This window comes from Oncorhynchus keta, chromosome 28 (assembly GCF_023373465.1).
Source record: "Oncorhynchus keta strain PuntledgeMale-10-30-2019 chromosome 28, Oket_V2, whole genome shotgun sequence".
Lineage (NCBI taxonomy): Eukaryota > Metazoa > Chordata > Actinopteri > Salmoniformes > Salmonidae > Oncorhynchus > Oncorhynchus keta.
Genome location: NC_068448.1, coordinates 14,663,606 through 14,690,305, shown reverse-complemented (window position 1 = coordinate 14,690,305; position 26,700 = coordinate 14,663,606). Strand labels below are relative to the sequence as shown.

General features: G+C 45.6%; 1 protein-coding gene across 3 annotated transcripts; it reads right to left on the bottom strand.

Annotated features, from left to right (window-relative positions):
- Positions 1–2,771: 2,771 nt before the first annotated feature.
- Positions 2,772–9,510, bottom strand: LOC118360681 (ADP-ribosylation factor 3). 3 transcript variants are annotated; one of them, XM_035739973.1, is made up of 6 exons: positions 9,462–9,508; positions 9,285–9,321; positions 8,109–8,349; positions 4,553–4,663; positions 3,553–3,677; positions 2,772–3,349 (listed from the first exon to the last, which is right to left on the bottom strand). In XM_035739973.1, the coding sequence occupies exons 3-6, from the start codon at positions 8,254–8,256 to the stop codon at positions 3,188–3,190; spliced, it is 546 nt and encodes a 181-aa protein (XP_035595866.1). In that variant the 5' UTR covers positions 8,257–8,349; positions 9,285–9,321; positions 9,462–9,508; the 3' UTR covers positions 2,772–3,187. The 3 variants fall into 3 exon arrangements, with proteins under 3 accessions (XP_035595866.1, XP_035595868.1, XP_035595867.1); XM_035739975.1 differs by lacking the exon at positions 9,285–9,321 and having other exon boundaries at positions 9,462–9,510; XM_035739974.1 differs by lacking the exon at positions 9,462–9,508 and having other exon boundaries at positions 9,285–9,452.
- Positions 9,511–26,700: the final 17,190 nt, after the last annotated feature.

Here is a 26,700-nt window from a genome sequence, read left to right as displayed (position 1 = left end):
ACTGAACCTTGTTGCAATGCTTTTTAACACACATTATATATTGGAATGTTAAGTAATTGCATTGTTACAGTAATATAACATTAAAAAAAATCATAATCTCGCAGACTCAACTGAGTTAAAGGATGGAAATGAAGTGATATATTTAGCAACACCTGTGATCCCACACCATCATCAGGGTGCAAGGGGTTTCAACACTAGTGATACTGTATAAGGCCACTAAAACAATTGTCGCACCATACCAAACTCAATGTAGGAAATGTAATACACAAGCTGTAATGTTATATTCATACATCTATACAAATCAGTCCATAAACGAATGCTGATATCTACAATTGAACATATCAACCACAATGATTACTTTCAGGTAAATGTCACATATATTCTTACAGGTGTACAGTACCAGTCAAAGGTTTGGACACACCAACTCATTCAACGTTTTTTCTTTATTTTGTACTATTTTCTACATTGTAGAACATGAGTGAAGACATTAAAAAACTATGGTTACATGTAGTAACCAAAAAAGTGTTATATATATAAAATAGATTTTATATTTGAGATTCTTCAAAGTAGCCAGCCTTTGCCTTGATGACAGCTTTGCACACTCTTTGCATTCTCTCAACCAGCTACATGAGGTAGTCACCTGGAATGCATTTAAATTAACAGGCGTACCTTGTTAAAAGTTCATTTGTGGAATTTATTTAATTCTTAATGTGTTTCAGCCAATCAGTTGTGTTGAGACAAGGTAGGGGTGGTATACAGAATATAGCGGCAGTGGTTAGAGCGTTGGACTAGTAACCGGAAGGTTGCAAGTTCAAATCCCCGAGCTGACAAGGTACAAATCTGCCCCTGTTAACCCACTGTTCCTAGGCCGTCACTGAAAATAAGAATTTGTTCTTAACTGACTTGCCTAGTTAAATAAAATTAATAAAACAAATACCAAGTCCATATTATGGCAAGAACAGTTCAAATAAGCAAAGAGAAACTACAGTCCACCATTACTTTAAGACATGAAGGTCAGTCAATGAAACTGGCTCTCTCATGAGGACCGTTACAGGAAAGGAGACCTAGAGTTATCTCTGCTGCAGAGGATAAGTTCATTAGAGTTACCAGCCTCAGATTGCAGCCCAAATAAATGCTCCACAGAGTTCAAATAACAGACACATCTCAACACCAACTGTTCAGAGGAGACTGTGTGAATCAGCCCTTCATGGTCGAATTGCTGCAAAGAAAACACTACTAAAGGACATCAATAAGGAGAAGAGACTTGCTTGGGCCAAGAAACATTGAGCAATGGACATTAGACTGGTGGAAATATGTTCTTTGGTCTGATGAGTCCAAATTTGAGATTTTTGGTTCAAACCGCCATGTCTTTGTGAGACGCAGAGTAGGTGAACGGATGATCTCTACATGTGTGGTTCCCACCGTGAAGCATGGAGGAGGAGGTGTGATGGTGTGGGGGTGCTTTGCTGGTGACACTGTCAGTCAATTATTTAGAAATCAAGGCACACTTTACCAGCATGGCTACTACAGCATTCTGCAGCGATATGCCATCCCATCTGGTTTGCGCTTAGTGGGACTATCATTTATTTTTCAACAGGACTATTACTTAAAACACACCTCCAGGCTGTGTAAGGGCTATTTGAACAATAAGGAGAGTGATGGAGTGCTGCATCAGATGACCTGGCCTCAACAATCACCCGACCTCAACCCAATTGAGATGGTTTGGGATGAGTTGGACCGCAGAATGAAGGCAAAGCAACCAACAAGTGCTCAGCATATGTGGGAACTCTTTCAAGACTGTTTGAAAAGCATTCCAGGTGAAGCTGGTTGAAAGAATGCCAAGAGTGTGCAAAGCTGTCATCAAGGCAAAGGGTGGCTACTTTGAAGAATCTATAATCCAAAATATATTTAGATTTCTTAAATACTTTTTTTGGTTACTACATGATTCCATAAGTGTTATTTCATAGTTTTGATGTCTTCACTATTATTCTACAATGTAGAACATAGTATAAATAATATCCTAATACCATCATCTTTGAAATGCAAGAGGGCATAATGTATTATTCCAGCCAATGTGCAATTTAGATTTTGGCCACTGGGTTGCAGCAGTGTATGTGCAAAGTTTTATACTGATCCAATAAACCATTGCATTTCTGTTCAAAATGTTGTATTTCCCATGTCCTGGGAAATGTTCTTGTTACTTACAACCTCATGCTAATCGCATTAGCCTATATTAGCTCAACCATCCTCTTGGACGGTTTAAGAATTAAATAAATTCCACAAATGAACTTTTAACAAGGTACACCTGTAAATTGAAAGGCATTCCAGGTGACTACCTCATGAAGCTGGTTGATAGAATGCCAAGAGAGTGCAAAGCTGTCATCAAGGCAAAGGGTGGCTACTTTGAAGAATATAAATATGTTTAACACTCTTTTGCTTACTACATGATGCCATGTGTTATTTCATAGTGTTGATGTCTAAACTATTATTCTACAATGTAGAAAGTAGTACAAATAAAGAAAAACCCTTGAATGAGTAGGTGTGTACAAAACTTTTGATACTGTATGTTTGTACTTGTTAAGCAAAACATGTAAATATACAGTTGACATAGAAAAAAAGCATGCTTTTGCATATTGGACGTGTTTTACACAAACCTATGCCACTGTTCATTAATACTTACCCTTACTGCATTGCTCCAACCAGCAGTAGCAATTTTAGTGTAAAAAGAGAATAGTGTCAGAAGACTGGCTAAATATATAACATTAGACAGATTTCATTCCCAAGAGATTGTTTACTGTATGGCCATGCATAATACTGTGTTCCAAACCAAACTAACATTGCCATTGTCCATTCTGAAATAAATAATAAATAAATAAATAAATGGTGTTGCTAGATACTTTTTAAATGTTATTATTAAGGTTAATGTATTGACATTGATGGCCCGCAGCTGGACAGCGCGAACCATTTGTAATAGTTGACAACAGGCTGAAAATGTCCTCAAGGAATGGGGACATGGATCCTCAAGCAATAGGGATATTCTCTCTAAGTCCCCTTCCTACACACCAATCACATTTCACTCCCACCATGTCAGGATTTTTCACTTAATGGATCAACTAAAACCAACTACCACTTTTTGATTCAAGAGCTGACACTAAGGTTTCTCCTCACTCTCCTCTGATTGGTCCACTCACTTCTTGTTCTTCAGCTGATTGGCCAGCCAGTCGAGGCCTTCGTACAGGCCGTCTCCGGAGGTGGCGCAGGTGGCCTGGATGTACCAGTTGCGGTGACGTAGGGAGTGGAGCCCCAGCTTGTCTGTGATCTCTGCTGCGTTCATGGCATTGGGCAGGTCCTACACAGGACGTGAGGAAGGATAGGAGTGGAGAAAAGCACATGAGAGAGTAGGATAGGCGTAAGGAAAGCATAGGTAAACAGAAGGACAGGTAGCGAGGAAAAGCACATGATTTAGACACAGGTAACAGATACAAATACATGGTGAGTGAGGCAATTGTAATATAATAAAAGAGAATAGAATAAGCACTTTATTGTCCATACCTGTTTGTTAGCGAAGATAAGAAGCACGGCGTCTCGTAGCTCGTCCTCAGCCAGCATCCGCATCAGCTCCTCTCGAGCCTCATTCACCCGCTCACGATCATTACTGTCCACCACGAAGATCAGACCTGGAACCGCAACAGACCTGACTTCAACACACAACATACCCTCAAGGTAGCAACCAGGAATCGGAACAAGCCTGTCAACACACTACAAACCCTATGAGGACCAAGGTTTACTGTCTGACATCCCCCTCTATCAGAATGAACGTTGCCACCTGCAGCACCACAGATATAGAGATGAGTGAGATACAAGGCTTGGCTCTCACACAGTCACACACAGTATCTGTGCAGCTGCATGGGTTCATATCAGGCCTTTACAATGTGGTAGCCACGGGACCAAAACAGAGGAGAAGTTGAGCCTCGCGCTTCAACATTCTAAGTTGTTGCAAAAATGTACCCACCATGCTGTTCACTTCTTGCATCTATGTAATGTCGCTGACTCTACCTTTACTGTTCCAAGGGCTGTGAAAGAGGGCTTTTGTACACATACTGTATCATAGGTACAATATATAATAGAAAAACAAATAATATATAATAGACAAAATCATAATACCAATCTGGTAAGATGCTTGGAATTTGGCTTGAAAAACGTGCTTATTTGAGGCCGTTAATGCAGTATGCAAATGTCTATAACCAGAGTGTGAGTCAGCCCAATACATCATTGTGTTGGATGTGTCATAGGTCTGGAGTGGCAGTCTTTGTCCCAGCGTGGGCCTATAGCCCTCAAATTCAAATCTCAAAGCCAGTTCCAGTGCTTTTTTTTTTCATTCTTCCCCTATAATTTGTGACTGATTTAGACACCAGGTGTGTGCAATAAATTATCAGGTTGAACAGAAACCTAGCAGTGCTGCAGACCTCATAGAGCTCTCCTGCTCAGCTTACACGTCACAAGAATGTGTTAGCCTGCTGAACTAAATCTTATTAGCTCCCACTATACTTACCCTGTGTGTTCTGGAAGTAGTGTCTCCACAGCGGCCTGATCTTGTCCTGGCCACCCACGTCCCACACCGTGAAACTGATGTTCTTATACTCAACCGTCTCCACGTTAAACCCTGAGCAGGGGAAGGAGTATGTGGTTATAAAGGCCATATAAACAGTTGTAGGTGTGTTATAAACACCTTATAAAGAGCTGTGTGTGTTATAAACACCTTATTAAGAGCTGTGTGTGTGTTATAAAGGCCATATAAACAGTTGTAGGTATATTATAAACACCTTATTAAGAGCTGTGTGTGTGTTATAAACACCTTATTAAGAGCTGTGTGTGTGTTATAAACACCTTATTAAGAGCTGTGTGTGTGTTATAAAGGCCATATAAACATTAGTAGGTATGTTATAAACACCTTATTAAGAGCTGTGTGTGTGTTATAAAGGCCATATGGTATGTTATAAACACCTTATTAAGAGCTGTGTGTGTGTTATAAACACCTTATTAAGAGCTGTGTGTGTGTTATAAAGGCCATATAAACAGTTGTAGGTATATTATAAACACCTTATTAAGAGCTGTGTGTGTGTTATAAATGCCATATAAACAGTTGTAGGTATGTTATAAACACCTTATTAAGAGCTGTGTGTGTGTTATAAACACCTTATTAAGAGCTGTGTGTGTTATAAACACCTTATTAAGAGCTGTGTGTGTGTTATAAATGCCATATAAACAGTTGTAGGTATGTTATAAACACCTTATTAAGAGCTGTGTGTGTTATAAACACCTTATTAAGAGCTGTGTGTGTTATAAACACCTTATTAAGAGCTGTGTGTGTGTTATAAATGCCATATAAACAGCTGTAGGTATATTATAAACACCTTATTAAGAGCTGTGTGTGTGTTATAAATGCCATATAAACAGTTGTAGGTATGTTATAAACACCTTATTAAGAGCTGTGTGTGTGTTATAAATGCCATATAAACAGTTGTAGGTATGTTATAAACACCTTATTAAGAGCTGTGTGTGTGTTATAAATGCCATATAAACAGCTGTAGGTATATTATAAACACCTTATTAAGAGCTGTGTGTGTGTTATAAATGCCATATAAACAGTTGTAGGTATGTTATAAACACCTTATTAAGAGCTGTGTGTGTGTTATAAATGCCATATAAACAGCTGTAGGTATATTATAAACACCTTATTAAGAGCTGTGTGTGTGTTATAAAGGCCATATAAACAAGGTATGTTATAAACACCTTATTAAGAGCTGTGTGTGTGTTATAAATGCCATATAAACAGTTGTAGGTATGTTATAAACACCTTATTAAGAGCTGTGTGTGTGTTATAAATGCCATATAAACAGTTGTAGGTATGTTATAAACACCTTATTAAGAGCTGTGTGTGTGTTATAAATGCCATATAAACAGCTGTAGGTATATTATAAACCCTGAGCAGGGGAAGGAGTATGTGGTTATAAATGCCATATAAACAGTTGTAGGTATGTTATAAACACCTTATTAAAAGCTGTGTGTGTGTTATAAATGCCATATAAACAGTTGTAGGTGTGTAATGATTAAAGGCCAATGCAGTTAAAATTCAGTTTGTCCTGTATTTTGTATCACAGCTGATGAAACTAACACTGTAAAAGTGTGTTTTTTTGAATCAGTGTTATTTCCTGATAGTTGCTGGTTGAAAGTGCAATCTATACAGGAGCTTCTAATCAGCAGGTTCTCATAGGCAGGAGTTACAGCTTTCCATGGTGATGTCACCATGCGGTAAACTGGTTGATAGACCAATAACAAAGAGAGTTCCCAGGGCTGGCACCAGGAGACATAAGCCGCCTGTCTTTCTATTTGTGCAAAATAAACTGAACAAAGACACTGACCGTCACTCAGCTAGCAATTTTTAGATTGGTAAATTAGTTTAGCCAGCGATCTAAACTTGTAGTAATCATGTCCGAATACTGACCAGTCACACAGGGCATGTGCCCAGGTGCCCTGACCTCCATGGTGTCACGCCTTGGTCTTAGTATTTTTGTGTTTTCTTTAATTATTTGTTCAGGCCAGGGTGTGACATGTTTTTTTTTTGTTGTGTTTCATATTGGGGTTTTGTAGGCATTGGGATTGCGGCTGAGTAGGGGTGTAGCATAGGTTTGGCTGCCTGAGGCGGTTCTCAATCAGAGTCAGGTGATTCTCGTTGTCTCTGATTGGGAACCATATTTAGGTAGCCGGGGTTTCACTGTGTATTTCGTGGGTGATTGTTCCTGTCTCTGTGTTAGTTATTCACCAGACAGGCTGTATAGGTTTTCACGTTCCGTTTGTTGTTTTGTATATTTATTTAGTTATTTCATGTATCGCTATTCTACATTAAAGAACATGAGTAACCACCACGCTGCATTTTGGTCCGACTCTCTTTCAACAGACGAACGCCGTTACACATGGGGCCCCCATTGATTTTGTTAGTGACTCTCACTCAGATATCATTAACACTGCATAAGTCATGGCAAAATGGGTAGAATTGCAGGAAATTAGCTTTAAAACTGAAAACATTATCTCCACACCATGGCAAAATGAATGCATTTGGTTATACTTCTTAAAAAATGATCTCTGCCCCATAGCAAAATGTGTGGAACTGCAGAAAACTTGCTTTAAAACGGCAACATACTTTTTGGGGGGAAGGAACTCAGTCAGGGTCTCAACTTAGTGTTGAAAGTTAGAATATTAGAAGACACAATGTGCAAGTTTGAAATGTGGTTGTGCATTAGCATTTTTTCACTTGTTATGTCAGTCACTGACTGTCAATCAATTAGCCATGTCGGCTAATAATTTTTGTCTAGCCAGCTATCTAAACTAGTAATCATGGCCAAATACCAACCAGGCACGCAGGACACATGCCCAGGGGCCCTGATCTCCAGGGGGCCCCCATTGATTTTGTTAGTCACTCTCACTCAGATATCATGGCATAAGTCATGGCAAATTTTGTAGAATTGCAGGAAATTTGTTTTAAACTGAAATGAGTTGTAAAACCAAATCTCGCTTCGGGTCCCCAAAAGGCTAGAGCTGGCTCTGAGAGTTCCAAACCTCTCTGGCAATAACAGCTAGTTTTCAGTTTTCCCCTCTCCACTCAAACCACTCCCAGACAGTCGTAGCAAGATTATTTCTTAAGAAATAGTATTTTTTGTGGAAATCTATTACAGTAAGTTACTTAATTGTTACATCAAATCAAATCAAATGTTTTTTGTCGCGTGACGAATACAACAGGTGTAGAACATACCATGAATTGCTTACTTATACGAACTTAACCAACAATGCAGTTCAAGAAAGAGTTAAGAAAATATTTACAAAATAAACTAAAGTAGAAAATAAAAAGTAACACAATAAAATAACGAGGCTATATACAGGGGGTACAGAGTCAATGCGTAATTTGTACACATACCCAACAATTAGTTGATATTGATATAAAAATGTCTGCATTGGGCCTTCAAGGATAAGTAACATTTCTACATGACAACACATTTGACTTTTCTCTCATCCTTTATAGCCAATGACCTTCATTGTGAGACTTTCCATACCAATAGTGGGGATAGTGGTGACAATCTCTCCCAGCTTCAGTTTGTATAGGATGGTGGTCTTCCCTGCAGCGTCCAGCCCCACCATCAGGATCCTCATCTCCTTCTTCCCTAACAGGCTCTTCAGCAGGTTGCCAAAGATGTTCCCCATGGTAACTGACTGGCTGGTGGTTGGCTGGCTGGCTGGCTGGTTGACTGGCTGGTGACTGGCTGGCTGGTCAGACCTCAACTCACTGCTACAGAGCTGATGGGCAAAGAAGCTGGATGTTAGGGCCCAGAGTCTTTCCTGATCTTGTAACTTAACCAAGGAAAAATGGTCTCTAGTTGCATGCCACTATTGGGAGAATTATTCGTAAGGCTCAGTTTTTCCTGACCTGACCAGGCAAAAGTCTGGAGGCCCGGCCAAGTCACAAGGTCAGGAAAAAACTGTTACACCCTGGAATAAGATAATTCAACCATTGCCTAAATGGCATTTACTGAGTCAGAACCACAGAGAGGACACACAGTAGCCCTTCAACCACTACTCAGTCCATTAACACCTCATAACAGCTCCAAACCACCTCGGAGGAAAAGCAATAAAGTCTACTTCACACCTCTACGGGCAGGCTGAGGAAGCCCACCTGTCTGAAGGCCAGTCAGCTGGCAGACTGCACACTGGTGAGAAGAGCTGCCACTTTGTAGGCTCACACTACCTACCGCAATCCTTTGTTGAGCTGGGATTATGTTGTTTATAGTAGTTATAATCTATACATTGAAATATATTATTTCATCCCTACAGTTGGCTGTAGTCCTAAAGCAAGTTGTTCTAGGGTGACACACAGCAGGTGCATTCTAACAACAGTCTTCTGTTCTGAGTCAAACATATTTAAATAGCCTAGGTAAAAAATACATGGATGAATACATAGATCATTCAATCACTGCATCGCAGTGGCCGCAATGATACTATAAAACACATCTGTCGTTGCGCAAGAGCACTCGCAGTGATGGCAGCACCCTCCGCTAAATGCGCCAGGGTCTGTAGAGTGGAACACCCTGTATCTTTGAAGCACACTGCGCACCACGAAAAAAATGCAGGTTCAATCGAATAATAATCTAGTAAATATCACATGTAGACAGTCACACTGTAAACATCAGGAATGCTATGGTTATTTCCATCCATAGGCATATTATGATTCTCACCTTCTCCAGTCACGACACGACGCAATGCTTAGGTGGCCTGTATGGACGAAGTTAATTCACTAGAATCACTACCAACACATAGTTGTTTCATTTCTGTAATGACATGACACGATTCTTGTATTTCAACAGTTTTACGTTATCCATAATTTTCTAAATGTCCATCTCATCCCCACCTACCTCTTTTAGCCGTACCAGCTGGATTCGGGCAGTGGCGTTTGACTCTCGCGAGAAGACGCCAAGAATGACAGAGGTCTCGCGATGATGAGAGTCCAAGTACACTTCATCCCTTCATGGGCCGATTACGCGCTCCCTTCACTGTCAATAAATCTTGACAGGAGGCTGGGGGTAAATTTTTTGTTGTTGTTGTTGAAAATGTACTATTAGTTTTTTTATGGGGAGTTTGTAATTCAATGATTGCTCTTGATGTAGCCTTCTGAGTTGAAACTGAGAACATCAACTCTGGTCAGGGCATGAGATGGTGCAGTGTTTGTGCGGTTTGCATGCCCTGTGATTAAAACCCTGCTTTAGTTTTTAATTCATCAAGATTACGAGTTGCCCTGCTACTGTACATGTAATGCAATTAATGCTTGTCAGACGTTTTGTGTGTGTGTGTGTTAGAGATCAGAGACAAAATACAGTTTATGTTATATTATAAGATATTAGAGAGTAAATACATTTGACTAAAGGCAAACATAAGAATAATTCACCTGAGAAACACCTTAATAAATAAGTGAGGAACTGCTAAAACGATGCCAAAGCCAAAGGATACTTCTTGGCAGAGATGTTGTGTGCCAGAGACAATGAGCTGAGAAGAGAAAGCATTTAGCTACACTGAATCACTCTCACAAGAGGGGGCCATTTTGATTTAGTTCAATTTTGCTGAATCGACATGGACCAAACAAATACATAACTCGTGATTTTTCATGAAGACCAGACCAAACATATTAAATAACAATACCATCGCAAGCCTTTGTCTTTCTCAAAAACTCTCTTTGAAGCTTTTACCAGATGCTCTTATCCAAAGAGACCTACAGGAGCAATTAGGGTTAAGTGCCTAGACCGCTCTGGGATTCAAACCAGCAACCTTTAATTTATCGGCCCAACACCCTTAACCACTAGGCTACCTGCCGCCCATAAGTTAAACGGCTTTATGTGGGTTTTAATGTTTTATACAGGCATCTGATGAACTTCTTTCACTGTATTTTCTCTGTTTTAAACATGATTTAAAAAACCCATAGTCTTTCAAATTTCAAAACTAAAGTCTTTCAAAATTCAAAAACCCAGTCTTTCAAAATTCAAAACTAAAGTCTTTCAAAATTCAAAAACCCATAGTCTTTCAAATTTCAAAACTAAAGTCTTTCAAAATGCAAAAACCCATAGTCTTTCAAAATTCAAAAACCCATAGTCTTTCAAAATTCAAAACTAAAGTCTTTCAAAATTCAAAAACCCAAAGTCTTTCAAAATTCTTGATTTTTTGTCCTAGGCCTACTCAGTGTCTGTGAATATACAGTAAAGGCCCTTTAATAATAGGCAAAAGGAGTGAGTTCTTTACATGCTGATTTACCAGTAGTGTGTTTCTCTCTACAGTATGTCTGCCTGCCAGGGGCTCTGGGCATGATAGATGTATTTATCAATTCAGCGGTTGAGGCGGAAGGAAAAAGAGTGAAGCAGATGTTTGCAGCTGCACACCAGACTACAGGGTGGAGTGGAAGCAGGGTGGAGTGGATGCAGGGGGAGTGGAAGCAGGGGGATTGGAAGCAGGGTGGAGTGGAAGCAGGGTGGATTGGAAGCAGGGTGGAGTGGAAGCAGGGTGGAGTGGATGCAGAGTGGAGTGGAAGCAGGGTGGAGTGGAAGCAGGGTGGAGTGGAAGCAGGGTGGAGTGGATGCAGGGTGGAGTGGATGCAGGGGGAGTGGATGCAGGGGGATTGGAAGCAGGGTGGAGTGGATGCAGGGTGGAGTGGAAGCAGGGTGGAGTGGATGCAGGGTGGAGTGGAAGCAGGGTGGAGTGGATGCAGGGGGATTGGAAGCAGGGTGGAGTGGATGCAGGGTGGAGTGGAAGCAGGGTGGAGTGGATGCAGGGGGATTGGAAGCAGGGTGGAGTGGATGCAGGGTGGAGTGGAAGCAGGGTGGAGTGGATGCAGGGGGATTGGAAGCAGGGTGGAGTGGATGCAGGGGGATTGGAAGCAGGGTGGAGTGGAAGCAGGGTGGAGTGGATGCAGGGTGGAGTGGAAGCAGGGTGGAGTGGATGCAGGGTGGAGTGGAAGCAGGGTGTGGAAGCAGGGTGGAGTGGAAGCAGGGTGGGTGTGGATGCAGGGTGGAGTGGAAGCAGGGTGGAGTGGAAGCAGGGTGGAGTGGATGCAGGGGGAGTGGAAGCAGGGTGGAGTGGATGCAGGGTGGAGTGGAAGCAGGGTGGAGTGGATGCAGGGGGAGTGGATGCAGGGGGAGTGGAAGCAGGGTGGAGTGGATGCAGGGTGGAGTGGATGCAGGGTGGAGTGGATGCAGGGTGGAGTGGAAGCAGGGTGGAGTGGAAGCAGGGTGGAGTGGATGCAGGGTGGAGTGGAAGCAGGGTGGAGTGGAAGCAGGGTGGAGTGGATGCAGGGTGGAGTGGAAGCAGGGTGGAGTGGATGCAGGGTGGAGTGGATGCAGGGTGGAGTGGATGCAGAGTGGAGTGGAAGCAGGGTGGAGTGGAAGCAGGGTGGAGTGGAAGCAGGGTGGAGTGGATGCAGGGTGGAGTGGATGCAGAGTGGAGTGGAAGCAGGGTGGAGTGGAAGCAGGGTGGAGTGGAAGCAGGGTGGAGTGGATGCAGGGTGGAGTGGATGCAGGGGGAGTGGATGCAGGGGGATTGGAAGCAGGGTGGAGTGGATGCAGGGTGGATTGGAAGCAGGGTGGAGTGGATGCAGGGGGATTGGAAGCAGGGTGGAGTGGAAGCAGGGTGGAGTGGATGCAGGGTGGAGTGGAAGCAGGGTGGAGTGGATGCAGGGTGGAGTGGAAGCAGGGGGGAGTGGAAGCAGGGTGGAGTGGAAGCGGGGGGGGGTGTGGATGCAGGGTGGAGTGGAAGCAGGGTGGGTGGAAGCAGGGTGGAGTGGATGCAGGGGAGTGGATGCAGGGGAGTGGAAGCAGGGGGATTGGAAGCAGGGTGGAGTGGAAGCAGGGTGGATTGGAAGCAGGGTGGAGTGGAAGCAGGGTGGAGTGGATGCAGAGTGGAGTGGAAGCAGGGTGGAGTGGAAGCAGGGTGGAGTGGAAGCAGGGTGGAGTGGATGCAGGGTGGAGTGGATGCAGGGGAGTGGATGCAGGGGGATTGGAAGCAGGGTGGAGTGGATGCAGGGTGGAGTGGAAGCAGGGTGGAGTGGATGCAGGGTGGAGTGGAAGCAGGGTGGAGTGGATGCAGGGGGATTGGAAGCAGGGTGGAGTGGATGCAGGGTGGAGTGGAAGCAGGGTGGAGTGGATGCAGGGGGATTGGAAGCAGGGTGGAGTGGATGCAGGGTGGGTGGAAGCAGGGTGGAGTGGATGCAGGGGATTGGAAGCAGGGTGGAGTGGATGCAGGGGGATTGGAAGCAGGGTGGAGTGGAAGCAGGGTGGAGTGGATGCAGGGTGGAGTGGAAGCAGGGTGGAGTGGATGCAGGGTGGAGTGGAAGCAGGGTGGAGTGGAAGCAGGGTGGAGTGGAAGCAGGGTGGAGTGTGGATGCAGGGTGGAGTGGAAGCAGGGTGGAGTGGAAGCAGGGTGGAGTGGATGCAGGGGAGTGGAAGCAGGGTGGGTGGATGCAGGGTGGAGTGGAAGCAGGGTGGAGTGGATGCAGGGGGAGTGGATGCAGGGGGAGTGGAAGCAGGGTGGAGTGGATGCAGGGTGGAGTGGATGCAGGGTGGAGTGGATGCAGGGTGGAGTGGAAGCAGGGTGGAGTGGAAGCAGGGTGGAGTGGATGCAGGGTGGAGTGGAAGCAGGGTGGAGTGGAAGCAGGGTGGAGTGGATGCAGGGTGGAGTGGAAGCAGGGTGGAGTGGATGCAGGGTGGAGTGGATGCAGGGTGGAGTGGATGCAGGGGGATTGGAAGCAGGGTGGAGTGGATGCAGGGTGGAGTGGAAGCAGGGTGGAGTGGATGCAGGGTGGAGTGGAAGCAGGGTGGAGTGGAAGCAGGGTGGAGTGGATGCAGGGGGAGTGGAAGCAGGGTGGATTGGATGCAGGGTGGAGTGGAAGCAGGGTGGAGTGGAAGCAGGGTGGAGTGGATGCAGGGGGAGTGTGCCGTAGCCTGTGTTTGTGAGTGTTGGGAGCACGGAGGAGGTTATAGGGGGGTTACAGCACAGCGCAGTGGGTAGGGGCCGACCAGGGGTGGTGGGTGGGGGACGGGGGTTGGAGTTATAATTTAAAGGAGCCTATTCCTCTGAAGTGTTTGCCAGAGTGCACCCCAGCAAACACAATCACAAGTCTGGTTGGTTGTGCTTGCAGAACTAATGAGGGCTGAGGAGCACATTGAGGGCAGAGGAGATGAGAGCTTTGATGTTCTGGGTAATGTTTTCTCTCTCTCCCTGACTCTCTCCCTGCATGTCCCACATCAAAAATTAAAGGGGAGTCAGTCGTAAAGCAGATGTTTTGGAGCTATGCATTTATACAGAATATACTTTATAAATCCTCTCTCTCTTTCTCCTCTCGCTCTCCCTCTCTCACAAAGTTTGCCTTTATGTATAAATGTAAAGTATCAACAGTAGATATGTGTGTAGATGGGTGAGAGAAAAATATATATTTAATACATTTTGAATTCAGGTTGAAACACAACAAAATGTGGCATAAGTCAAGGGGTGTGAATGCTTTCTGAAGACACTGTATGCATCAATCTACTGTAGGCTATCTTTCAATCTAGCTAAACATACTGAATCGTCTTCTGTTAAACATACAGTACGATCATCCTGCCAGTCAACGTCGAGGACTTTTATCTTTCCTAACTTCCCCCCTTCTCTCTCCTTTTAATTCAGCAGGGTCTGGTTGTCATTACTCTAGGGGCAGTCAATGTGTTGCTGTGCATGTGTCAGCGTCTGCAGACCGCATGGTAGGAGACAGGGAGAGAGGGGGAAGGAGCAGGAGAGAAATCAAATCAAATTGTATTTGTCATATGCTTCGTAAACAACAGGTGTAGACTGACAGTGAAATGCTTACTTGCCAACAATGCAGAGAAAGAAATAAAATAATACTAATAATAACACATGGAATAAATACACATTGAGTAACGATGGTTACTTTGCTACATACACAGAGTACCAGTACCTAGTTGATGTGCAGTGGAACGAGGTAGTTGAGGTAGATACTGTATGTACAAATTATTATGAACTATGAAGCGACTAGGCAACAGGATAGATAATAAACAGTAGCAGCAGGGTATGTGATGAGTCTAAAGAGTTATTGCCAAAAGGGTCAATGCAGATAGTCTAGGTAGCTATTGGTTAATAATTTAACTAACAATTGAGCAGTCGAATGACACAGGGGTAGAAACAGTTCAGGCTTCTGTTGGTTTCAGACTTGGTGCATCGGTACCACTTGCCGTGTGGTAGCAGAGAGAACAGTCTATGACTTGGGTGGCTGGAGTCTGACTAGGGCCTTCCTCTGACACCGCCTGGTATAGAGGTCCTGGATGGCAGGGAGCTCAGACCCAGTGATGTATTACCCTCTGTAGCGCCTTGCGGTCGGATGTCAAGCAGTTGCCAAAGACAGTCAAGATGCTCTCATTGGTGCAGCTGTAGAACTTTTTGAGGATCTGAGGGCCCATGCCAAATCTTTTCAGCCTCCCCACGGTGCCTTCTTCACGACTGTGTTGATGTGTGTGGACCATGTTAATTCCTTAGTGATGTGGACACTGAGGAACTTGAATCTCTCGACCCGTTCCACTACAGCCCCGTCGATGTGGAGGGGGGTGTGCTCGGCCCTCCATTTCCTGGAGTCTACGATCAGCTGCTTTGTCTTGCTGACGATGAGGGAGAGGATGTTGTCCTGGTTGTCCTGTTGTCCTGATGGTGTTGGTGTGGTGTGCAGGAACACAGTTGTAGTGATAAGTTTAGAGGGCACTACAGTGTTGAACACTGAGCATTCTCACGTAGGTGTTCCTCTTGTCCATGTGGTAGAGGGCAGTGTGGAGTGTAATAGGGATTGCGTTATCTGTGGATCTGTTGGGGCGGTGTGTGAATTAGAGTGGGTCCAGGGTGTCTGGGATGATGGTGTTGATGTGAGCCATGATCAGCCTTTCAAAGCATTTCATATCTACAGATGTGAGTGCTGCAGGCGATAGTCATTTAGACAGTTTACCTTGGCGTTCTTGGGCGCAGGGACTATGGTGTTCTGCTTGAAGCTGAGCATCCGCTTCATCTGACCACTTTCGTCACTGGTACTTCCTGTTTGAGTTTTTGCTTGTAAGCAAGAATCAGGAGTCCCGGGATTAGGGCCTGGTACGGGATGAGCAGTACATCCGCAGCTGCCAACTCGTTGAAGTAGACATTTAATCTACATCGAGGTTAGTGACCGCTGTTCTGATGTCCAGAAGTTGTTTGTGGTCATAGGAAATTATGGCAGAAATATTAAGTACACAAAATAGCAGAACTGGTCAGGAACCCGTAGGACGGCAGCTATACATCTCCTCAGTGCCAGAGAGAGAGACGGGGGAGAGAGAGAGAGAGAGAGAGAGAGAGAGAGAGAGAGAGAGAGAGAGAGAGAGAGAGAGAGATGGAAAAGGGAGAGAGAGAGAGAGAGAGAGAAAGAGAGAGATGGGAGAGAGAGAGAGAGAGAGAGAGAGAGAGACAGAGAGAGAGAGAGAGAGAGAGAGAGAGAGAGAGAGAGAGAGAGAGGAGAGAGAGTGAAAGAGAGGAGAGGGAGAGAGGGAGAGAGAGAGAAAGAGAGAGGAGAGAGAGCGAGAGGAGAGGAGAGAGGGAGAGAGAGAGGGAGACAGGGAGAGAGAGAGTGAGGAGAGAGAGAGAGCGAGAGGAGAGGAGAGAGGGATACGGGGAGTGAGAGAGGAGAGAGGGATACGGGGAGAGAGAGAGTGAGGAGAGAGGGAGAGAGAGAGTGAGGAGAGAGGGAGAGAGTGAGGAGAGAGGGAGACAGGGAGAGAGAGAGTGAGGAGAGAGGGAGAGAGAGTGAGGAGAGAGGGAGACAGGGAGAGAGAGAGTGAGGAGAGAGGGAGAGAGAGAGGGAGACAGGGAGAGAGAGTGAGGAGAGAGGGAGAGGGAGAGTGAGGAGAGAGGGATACGGGGGAGAGAGAGAGGGAGAGAGGGAGAGAGAGAGTGAGACAGGGAGAGAGAGTGAGGAGAGGGAGAGAGAGAGGGAGACAGGGAGAGAGAGAGAGAGAGAGTGAGACAGGGAGAGAGAGAGTGAGGAGAGAGGGAGAGAGAGAGTGAGGAGAGAGGGAGACAGGGAGAGAGAGAGTGAGGAGAGAGGGAGAGAGAGAGTGAGGAGAGAGGGAGAGAGAGAGTGAGACAGGGAGAGAGAGAGTGAGGAGAGAGGGAGAGGGAGACAGGGAGAGAGAGAGTGAGGAGAGAGGGAGAGAGAGAGGGAGACAGGGAGAGAGAGAGTGAGGAGAGAGGGAGAGAGAGAGGGAGACAGGGAGAGAGAGAGGAGAGAGGAGAGAGGAGAGAGAGAGGGAGACAGGGAGAGAGAGAGTGAGGAGAGAGGGAGAGAGGGAGAGAGAGAGGGAGACAGGGAGAGAGAGCGGGAGCGAGAGAGAGAGTGAGGAGAGAGAGAGGAAGACGGGGAGAGAGAGCGGGAGCGAGGAGAGGAGAGAGGGAGAGAGAGAGGGAGGAGAGGGGAGAGAGAAGAGTGAGGAGAGAGAGAGGAAGACAGAGGAGAGAGAGAGGGAGAGAGAAATAGAGAGAGAGAGAGACGGTGAGAGAGAGAGAGGGAGGAGAGAGGAGAGAGAGAGAGAGAGAGAGTGAGAGAGAGAGAGAGAGAGAGAGAGAGAGAGAGAGAGAGAGAGAGAGAGAGAGAGAGAGAAGAGTAGAGAGGGAGACTGGGAGAGAGAGGGAAGGAGGGGAAGAAGAATAGGGAGTGGGAGAGAGAGCGAGATAGAAACAGAGAGAGACTGACAGAGACAGAGGTAGACAGACAAAGAGGAGAGGAAGACAAAGCGATCCAGGGCTGTCCAACCTCTCTCTCTCACACATGAGTAGAAACGGTGACAGGAAATTCCCCTTCACAGCAGTAGCAGCAGCTCCAGGGTGAAATGATAAAGGAATGAAGAAATGCAATCCAGAAATCCAGTTATCCCTTATCATTCCAATCCCATAGCAGTACTTCTTAGTCTCCCCCTCTCTGCTATTCTCTCACTAAATACCAGAGCGAGCGCACTTGATCCAGACACAGTCTACCTAAGGGGTGTCTCAATCAGTGGACACATGTTCACACTAATATTGATCATTGAAGGCTTAAGAACATCTGAATCTCACGAAGATCAAGCTGGATCCCATGGTGAGTATATTCCCCATAAGTGCATGTCTGAGAATGATCTTATCTTAAATCTAACCAGGCACTGAATGGTATGTGGGATGACTGTGTAAATCACCCAATATCCCTGTCTATTTGTCTGTCTGTGTCTGTCTTAGACAGACAGGGACACAGCGTTCTCAGTAGCAGCACCACATGATGCAGTGAATCTCCCTTGGCTGTGAACCCTGGACAGATGATCTCAGGCACACACATACATACACGAAAGATACTGAATGGTATAATCACCACTCTCTATCCCGATTCCTCTCTCCTTTTGTATTAAAAGTAATTATTTCAGGAAACAATATCCTGCTTCAATAACAACCACATCTCTCTGCATAAAGGAAGTGGCCATAAAACAAGTCTCACCACCTCTCTCCTGTTTGGAGTGCAAACCACCTCTCTCCTGTTTGGAGTGCAAACCACCTCTCTCCTGTTTGGAGTGTAAACCACCTCTCTCCTGTTTGGAGTGCAAACCACCTCTCTCCTGTTTGGAGTGTAAACCACCTCTCTCCTATTTGGAGTGCAAACCACCTCTCTCCTGTTTGGAGTGCAAACCACCTCTCTCCTGTTTGGAGTGTAAACCACCTCTCTCCTGTTTGGAGTGCAAACCACCTCTCTCCTGTTTGGAGTGTAAACCACCTCTCTCCTGTTTGGAGTGCAAACCACCTCTCTCCTGTTTGGAGTGCAAACCACCTCTCTCCTGTTTGGAGTGCAAACCACCTCTCTCCTGTTTGGAGTGTAAACCACCTCTCTCCTGTTTGGAGTGTAAACCAGCTCTCTCCTGTTTGGAGTGTAAACCACCTCTCTCCTGTTTGGAGTGCAAACCACCTCTCTCCTGTTTGGAGTGTAAACCACCTCTCTCATGTTTGGAGTGCAAACCACCTCTCTCCTGTTTGGAGTGCAAACCACCTCTCTCCTGTTTGGAGTGCAAACCACCTCTCTCCTGTTTGGAGTGTAAACCACCTCTCTCCTGTTTGGAGTGTAAACCACCTCTCTCCTGTTTGGAGTGTAAACCACCTCTCTCCTGTTTGGAGTGCAAACCACCTCTCTCCTGTTTGGAGTGTAAACCACCTCTCTCATGTTTGGAGTGCAAACCACCTCTCTCCTGTTTGGAGTGTAAACCACCTCTCTCCTGTTTGGAGTGCAAACCACCTCTCTCCTGTTTGGCGTGTAAACCATCTCTCTCGTGTTTGGAGTGCAAACCACCTCTCTCCTGTTTGGAGTGCAAACCACCTCTCTCCTGTTTGGAGTGCAAACCACCTCTCTCCTGTTTGGAGTGCAAACCACCTCTCTCCTGTTTGGAGTGCAAACCACCTCTCTCCTGTTTGGAGTGCAAACCACCTCTCTCCTGTTTGGAGTACAAACCAGCTCTCTCCTGTTTGGAGTGTAAACCACCTCTCTCCTGTTTGGAGTGCAAACCATCTCTCTCCTGTTTGGAGTGCAAACCACCTCTCTCCTGTTTGGAGTGCAAACCACCTCTCTCCTGTTTGGAGTGCAAACCACCTCTCTCCTGTTTGGAGTGCAAACCACCTCTCTCCTGTTTGGAGTGTAAACCACCTCTCTCCTGTTTGGAGTGCAAACCACCTCTCTCCTGTTTGGAGTGCAAACCACCTCTCTCCTGTTTGGAGTGCAAACCACCTCTCTCCTGTTTGGAGTGTAAACCACCTCTCTCCTGTTTGGAGTGTAAACCACCTCTCTCCTGTTTGGAGTGTAAACCACCTCTCTCCTGTTTGGAGTGCAAACCACCTCTCTCCTGTTTGGAGTGTAAACCACCTCTCTCATGTTTGGAGTGCAAACCACCTCTCTCCTGTTTGGAGTGTAAACCACCTCTCTCCTGTTTGGAGTGCAAACCACCTCTCTCCTGTTTGGCGTGTAAACCATCTCTCTCGTGTTTGGAGTGCAAACCACCTCTCTCCTGTTTGGAGTGCAAACCACCTCTCTCCTGTTTGGAGTGCAAACCACCTCTCTCCTGTTTGGAGTGCAAACCACCTCTCTCCTGTTTGGAGTGTAAACCACCTCTCTCCTGTTTGGAGTGTAAACCACCTCTCTCCTGTTTGGAGTGTAAACCACCTCTCTCCTGTTTGGAGTGCAAACCACCTCTCTCCTGTTTGGAGTGTAAACCACCTCTCTCATGTTTGGAGTGCAAACCACCTCTCTCCTGTTTGGAGTGTAAACCACCTCTCTCCTGTTTGGAGTGCAAACCACCTCTCTCCTGTTTGGCGTGTAAACCATCTCTCTCGTGTTTGGAGTGCAAACCACCTCTCTCCTGTTTGGAGTGCAAACCACCTCTCTCCTGTTTGGAGTGCAAACCACCTCTCTCCTGTTTGGAGTGCAAACCACCTCTCTCCTGTTTGGAGTGCAAACCACCTCTCTCCTGTTTGGAGTGCAAACCACCTCTCTCCTGTTTGGAGTACAAACCAGCTCTCTCCTGTTTGGAGTGTAAACCACCTCTCTCCTGTTTGGAGTGCAAACCATCTCTCTCCTGTTTGGAGTGCAAACCACCCTCTCCTGTTTGGAGTGTAAACCACCTCTCTCCTGTTTGGAGTGCAAACCACCTCTCTCCTGTTTGGAGTGCAAACCACCTCTCTCCTGTTTGGAGTGCAAACCACCTCTCTCCTGTTTGGAGTGTAAACCACCTCTCTCCTGTTTGGAGTGCAAACCACCTCTCTCCTGTTTGGAGTGCAAACCACCTCTCTCCTGTTTGGAGTGCAAACCACCTCTCTCCTGTTTGGAGTGTAAACCACCTCTCTCCTGTTTGGAGTGTAAACCACCTCTCTCCTGTTTGGAGTGTAAACCACCTCTCTCCTGTTTGGAGTGCAAACCACCTCTCTCCTGTTTGGAGTGTAAACCACCTCTCTCCTGTTTGGAGTGCAAACCACCTCTCTCCTGTTTGGAGTGCAAACCACCTCTCTCCTGTTTGGAGTGCAAACCACCTCTCTCCTGTTTGGAGTGTAAACCACCTCTCTCCTGTTTGGAGTGTAAACCACCTCTCTCCTGTTTGGAGTGTAAACCACCTCTCTCCTGTTTGGAGTGCAAACCACCTCTCTCCTGTTTGGAGTGTAAACCACCTCTCTCCTGTTTGGAGTGCAAACCACCTCTCTCCTGTTTGGAGTGTAAACCACCTCTCTCCTGTTTGGAGTGCAAACCACCTCTCTCCTGTTTGGCGTGTAAACCATCTCTCTCGTGTTTGGAGTGCAAACCACCTCTCTCCTGTTTGGAGTGCAAACCACCTCTCTCCTGTTTGGAGTGCAAACCACCTCTCTCCTGTTTGGAGTGCAAACCACCTCTCTCCTGTTTGGAGTGCAAACCACCTCTCTCCTGTTTGGAGTGCAAACCACCTCTCTCCTGTTTGGAGTGCAAACCACCTCTCTCCTGTTTGGAGTACAAACCAGCTCTCTCCTGTTTGGAGTGTAAACCACCTCTCTCCTGTTTGGAGTGCAAACCATCTCTCTCCTGTTTGGAGTGCAAACCACCTCTCTCCTGTTTGGAGTGCAAACCACCTCTCTCCTGTTTGGAGTGCAAACCACCTCTCTCCTGTTTGGAGTGCAAACCACCTCTCTCCTGTTTGGAGTGTAAACCACCTCTCTCCTGTTTGGAGTGCAAACCACCTCTCTCCTGTTTGGAGTGCAAACCACCTCTCTCCTGTTTGGAGTGCAAACCACCTCTCTCCTGTTTGGAGTGTAAACCACCTCTCTCCTGTTTGGAGTGTAAACCACCTCTCTCCTGTTTGGAGTGTAAACCACCTCTCTCCTGTTTGGAGTGTAAACCACCTCTCTCCTGTTTGGAGTGCAAACCACTTCTCTCCTGTTTGGAGTGTAAACCACCTCTCTCCTGTTTGGAGTGTAAACCACCTCTCTCCTGTTTGGAGTGCAAACCACCTCTCTCCTGTTTGGAGTGCAAACCACATCTCTCCTGTTTGGAGTGTAAACCACCTCTCTCCTGTTTGGAGTGTAAACCACCTCTCTCCTGTTTGGAGTGTAAACCACCTCTCTCCTGTTTGGAGTGTAAACCACCTCTCTCCTGTTTGGAGTGTAAACCACCTCTCTCCTGTTTGGAGTGCAAACCACTTCTCTCCTGTTTGGAGTGTAAACCACCTCTCTCCTGTTTGGAGTGTAAACCACCTCTCTCCTGTTTGGAGTGTAAACCACCTCTCTCCTGTTTGGAGTGTAAACCACCTCTCTCCTGTTTGGAGTGTAAACCACCTCTCTCCTGTTTGGAGTGCAAACCACCTCTCTCCTGTTTGGAGTGCAAACCACCTCTCTCCTGTTTGGAGTGCAAACCACCTCTCTCCTGTTTGGAGTGCAAACCACCTCTCTCCTGTTTGGAGTGCAAACCACCTCTCTCCTGTTTGGAGTGCAAACCACCTCTCTCCTGTTTGGAGTGTAAACCATCTCTCTCCTGTTTGGAGTGCAAACCACCTCTCTCCTGTTTGGGGTGCAAACCACCTCTCTCCTGTTTGGAGTGCAAACCACCTCTCTCCTGTTTGGAGTGTAAACCACCTCTCTCCTGTTTGGAGTGTAAACCACCTCTCTCCTGTTTGGAGTGTAAACCACCTCTCTCCTGTTTGGAGTGTAAACCACCTCTCTCCTGTTTGGAGTGCAAACCACCTCTCTCCTGTTTGGAGTGCAAACCACCTCTCTCCTGTTTGGAGTGCAAACCACCTCTCTCCTGTTTGGAGTGCAAACCACCTCTCTCCTGTTTGGAGTGCAAACCACCTCTCTCCTGTTTGGAGTGCAAACCACCTCTCTCCTGTTTGGAGTGTAAACCATCTCTCTCCTGTTTGGAGTGCAAACCACCTCTCTCCTGTTTGGAGTGCAAACCACCTCTCTCCTGTTTGGAGTGCAAACCACCTCTCTCCTGTTTGGAGTGCAAACCACCTCTCTCCTGTTTGGAGTGTAAACCACCTCTCTCCTGTTTGGAGTGTAAACCACCTCTCTCCTGTTTGGAGTGCAAACCACTTCTCTCCTGTTTGGAGTGTAAACCACCTCTCTCCTGTTTGGAGTGTAAACCACCTCTCTCCTGTTTGGAGTGCAAACCACCTCTCTCCTGTTTGGAGTGCAAACCACCTCTCTCCTGTTTGGAGTGTAAACCACCTCTCTCCTGTTTGGAGTGTAAACCACCTCTCTCCTGTTTGGAGTGTAAACCACCTCTCTCCTGTTTGGAGTAGGCCTGTAGCTTTCCCACAGGGCACACTACGTCAATTAAACGTGGGTATTTGGGTAATATTTGGTTGACACATTGATCAATGAGATTACAACCTATATTCACCCATTTAAAAAGACAGCTTATTGACCTTAGTTGAATTTTCCAATTGGTTAACACTATGCTTTCAACCATCTAAAAACAGCCAAATTCCAATACAAAATCAATGTTGGATTTTTGGTTTAGTTTAGTCACCCAAGTGTCGATGACTGTACTTTCAACCATTTAAAAGCATAGCAATGTTCAAATGTGAATATATGTCAGATATTTTGTTTATTTATACAACAGATGAATTAATGTGATATCACTGTGCTTCATCCAATAGCAGTAAGACCAAGGAGCTAATCGTGGACAATACTTAACAGGGGGGTGAGCCCATCCACATCGACGGGGCTGCAGTGGAGCAGGTCGAGAGCTTCAGGTTCCTCGGTATCCAAAGCACTAAGAACTTAAAATGTTCCACACACACACACACAGTTGTGCAGAAAGCACGACAGTGCCGCTTCCCCCTCAGTAGGTTGAAAAGGTTTGGCATGGGCCCTCAAATCCTCAAAAAGTTCTACAGCTGTACCCCTGAGAGCATCTTGATTGACTGCATCACTGCTTGGTATGGCCCTCAATCGCATGGCGCTACAGACAGTGGTGCGGACAGCCCAGTACATCCTGCCATCCAGGAACTCTATATCATGCGGTGTGAAAATTGTCAAAGACTCCAGCCACACAAGCCATAGACCGTTCTCTCTGCTTCCGCACAGGAAGCAGTACCGGTGCATCAAGTCTGACACCACCAGGCTCCTGAACAGCTTCTATCTCCAAGCCATAAGACTGCTAAATAGTTAACTAAATAGCTAACTAAATAGCTAACTAAATGGCTACAATGGCTGCACTCTGACACGGCACAACACATTTTACACTGACTGACACTCCAACAAACACACAAACACTCACTCCATCAATTGCTCACACACACATAACACGCACATACATTTATACGGACTCTACACACCCACTCACCCACTCACATACAATCATTATGTACTCTGCTGCTGCTCTGTTTATTGTACACTGAGTGTACAAAACATTAGGAAGACTTTGCTAATATAGAGTTGTCCCCCCTTTTTGCCCTCAGAGCAGTCTCAATTCGTCAGGGCATGGACTCTACAAGGTCTCCACAGGGATGCTGGCCCATGTTGACTGGCCCAATGCTTCCCACAGTTGTGTCAAATTGGCTGGTAGTGGATCTCTACTCCGAATAGCTTGTTCCACCTCATCCCACAGATGCTCAATTGGATTGAGATGTGGTGACTGAGCAGGCCACTGCAATAAACTGAATTCTTGTGGCATTATCCTGCTGAAAAAATACATTTGCAGATGTATAGACTGCTGCCATGAAGGGATGCACCACCACCACCAGCCTGAAATATTGACATGCGGCCTGATGGATGCACTTACAGTACTCATCTCCATACCCTAGTCCTCCCATTAGTGTGAAACAGCAGGAACCAAGATTCATCAGACCAGGCAATATTTTTCCAATTCTCCAGTGTCCAATGTTTTAGTTCCTTAGGCCACTGCATTCGCAGTTTCTTGTTTTTTTCGGAAAGAACTGGAACTATGTAAGGTCGCCGGGCGTGCCATACCGTATTAGTGTCAAGGTATAATGAGTTGTGCATTCTTTTATGGGTCTTTGGGCACCAATGTTGTACTGGATTGTCAGTTGACTACCTACCTGCAGCTGTCTGTTGATCTGCACAATTTGTGTCAGCGTCCTTTATCCTCTTTCATCAATGACCCATTTTCGACTACTAGCCTGCCGTTGGCTGGGTGTCCTTTGTGTGGTGGACCATTCTTGATGCACACAAGAAACTGTTGAGCACGAAAAACACAGCAGCACTGCAGTTCTTGAGACACTCAAACCGTTGTGCCTGGCACCTACTACCATTTCAAAGGTACTTAAATCTGTTGTGTTGCCCATTCAGCACACATACACAATCCATGTTTCAATTGCCTCAATCATCCTCAATGATTGAAGTGGATTTAACAGGTGACATCAATAAGGAATCATAGCTTTCACCTGGATTCACCTGGTCAGTCTATGTCATGTGGACACCTAGTCACCTTACCCCTATGCAGTGCTTTCCGAAAGTATTCGAACCCCTTAACTTTTTGCACATTTTGTTACGTTACAGCCCTATTCTAAAACTGATGACATTTAAAAAAAATTCTCAGCAATCTACACATAATACCCCAAAATGACAAAGCAAAAACAGAGTTTTAGACATTTTTGCAAATGTATTAAATATATTTACGGAAATACCCTATTTACTTATTATTATTAAGTATTCAGACCCTTTGCTATGAGAATCGAAATTGAGCTCAGGTGCATTCTGTTTCCATTGATCATCATTGAGATGTTTCTACAACTTGATTGGAGTCCACCTGTGGTAAATTAAATTGATTGGACATGATTTGGAAAGGCACACACCTGTCGTATATAAGGTCCCACAGTTGACAGTGCATGTCAGAGCAGAAACCAAGCCATGAGGTCGAAGGAATTGTCAAAAGAGCTCCAAGACAGGATTGTGTCGAGGCACAGATCTGGGGAAGGGTACCAAAAATGTCTGCAGCATTGAAGGTCCCCAAGAACACAGTGGCCTCCATCATTCTTAAATGGAAAAGTTTGGAACCACCAAGACTCTTCCTAAAGCTGGCTGCCCGGCCAAACTGAGCAATCGGGGGAGAATGTCCTTGGTCAGGGAGGTGACCAAGAACCCGATGGTCAGTCAGACACCTCACAAGTCCTCAACTGGCAGCTTCATTAAATAGTACCAGCAAAACACCAGTCTCAACGTCAGAAGTGAAGAGGCGACTCCGGGATGCTGACCTTCTAGGCAGAGTTCCTCTGTCCAGTGATCTTTTGCCCATCTTAGTCTTTTATTTTTATTGGCCAGTCTTAGACATGGCTTTTTCTTTGCAACTCTATCTAGAAGACCAGCCTCCCGGAGTCGCATTTTCACTGTTGATGTTGAGACTGGTGTTTTGCGGGTACTATTTAATGAAGCTGCCAGTTGAGGATTTGTGAGGCCTCTGTTTCTCAAACTAGATACTCTAAGATACTTGTCCTCTTGCTCAGTTGTGCACAGGGGCTTCCACTCCTCTTTCTATTCTGGTTAGTGCCAGTTTATGCTGTTCTGTGAAGGGAGTAGTACACAGTGTTGTACGAGATCTTCAGTTTCTTGGCAATTTCTCACATGGAATAGCCTTCATTTCTCAGAACAAGAATAGACTGACGAGTTTCAGAGGAAACGTCTTTGTTTCTGAACATTTTGAGCCTGTAATCGAACCCTCAAATGCTGATACTCCAGATACTAAAACTTGTCTAAAGAAGTCCAGTTGTATTGCTTCTTTAAGAGGAAGGTCATAAGGTGTCATAAGGTGTCATAAGGTGAATGCACCAATTTGTAAGTCGCTCTGGATAAGAGCGTCTGCTAAATGACTTAAATGTAAATGTTAAATGTTTAATCAGCACAACAGTTTTCAGCTGTGCTAACATAATTGCAAAAGGGTTTTCTAATGATCAATTAACCTTTAAAAATGATAAACTTGGATTAGCTAACACAACGTGCCATTGGAACACAGGAGTGATGGTTGGTGATAACGGGCCTCTGTATGCCTATGTAGATATTCCATTAAAAATCAGCTGTTTCCAGCTACAATAGACATTTACAACATTAACAATGTCTACACTGTATTTCAGA

Coding starts and splice junctions, on each gene's coding strand:
- LOC118360681 (XM_035739975.1), bottom strand. CDS start 8,256: ATGGGGAACATCTTTGGCAACCTGCTGAAGAGCCTGTTAGGGAAGAAG. Junction 4,664..8,108: donor CACCACTATCCCCACTATTG/GTATGGAAAGTC, acceptor TCCCCTGCTCAG/GGTTTAACGTGGAGACGGTT. Junction 3,350..3,552: donor TTATCTTCGCTAACAAACAG/GTATGGACAATA, acceptor CGTCCTGTGTAG/GACCTGCCCAATGCCATGAA.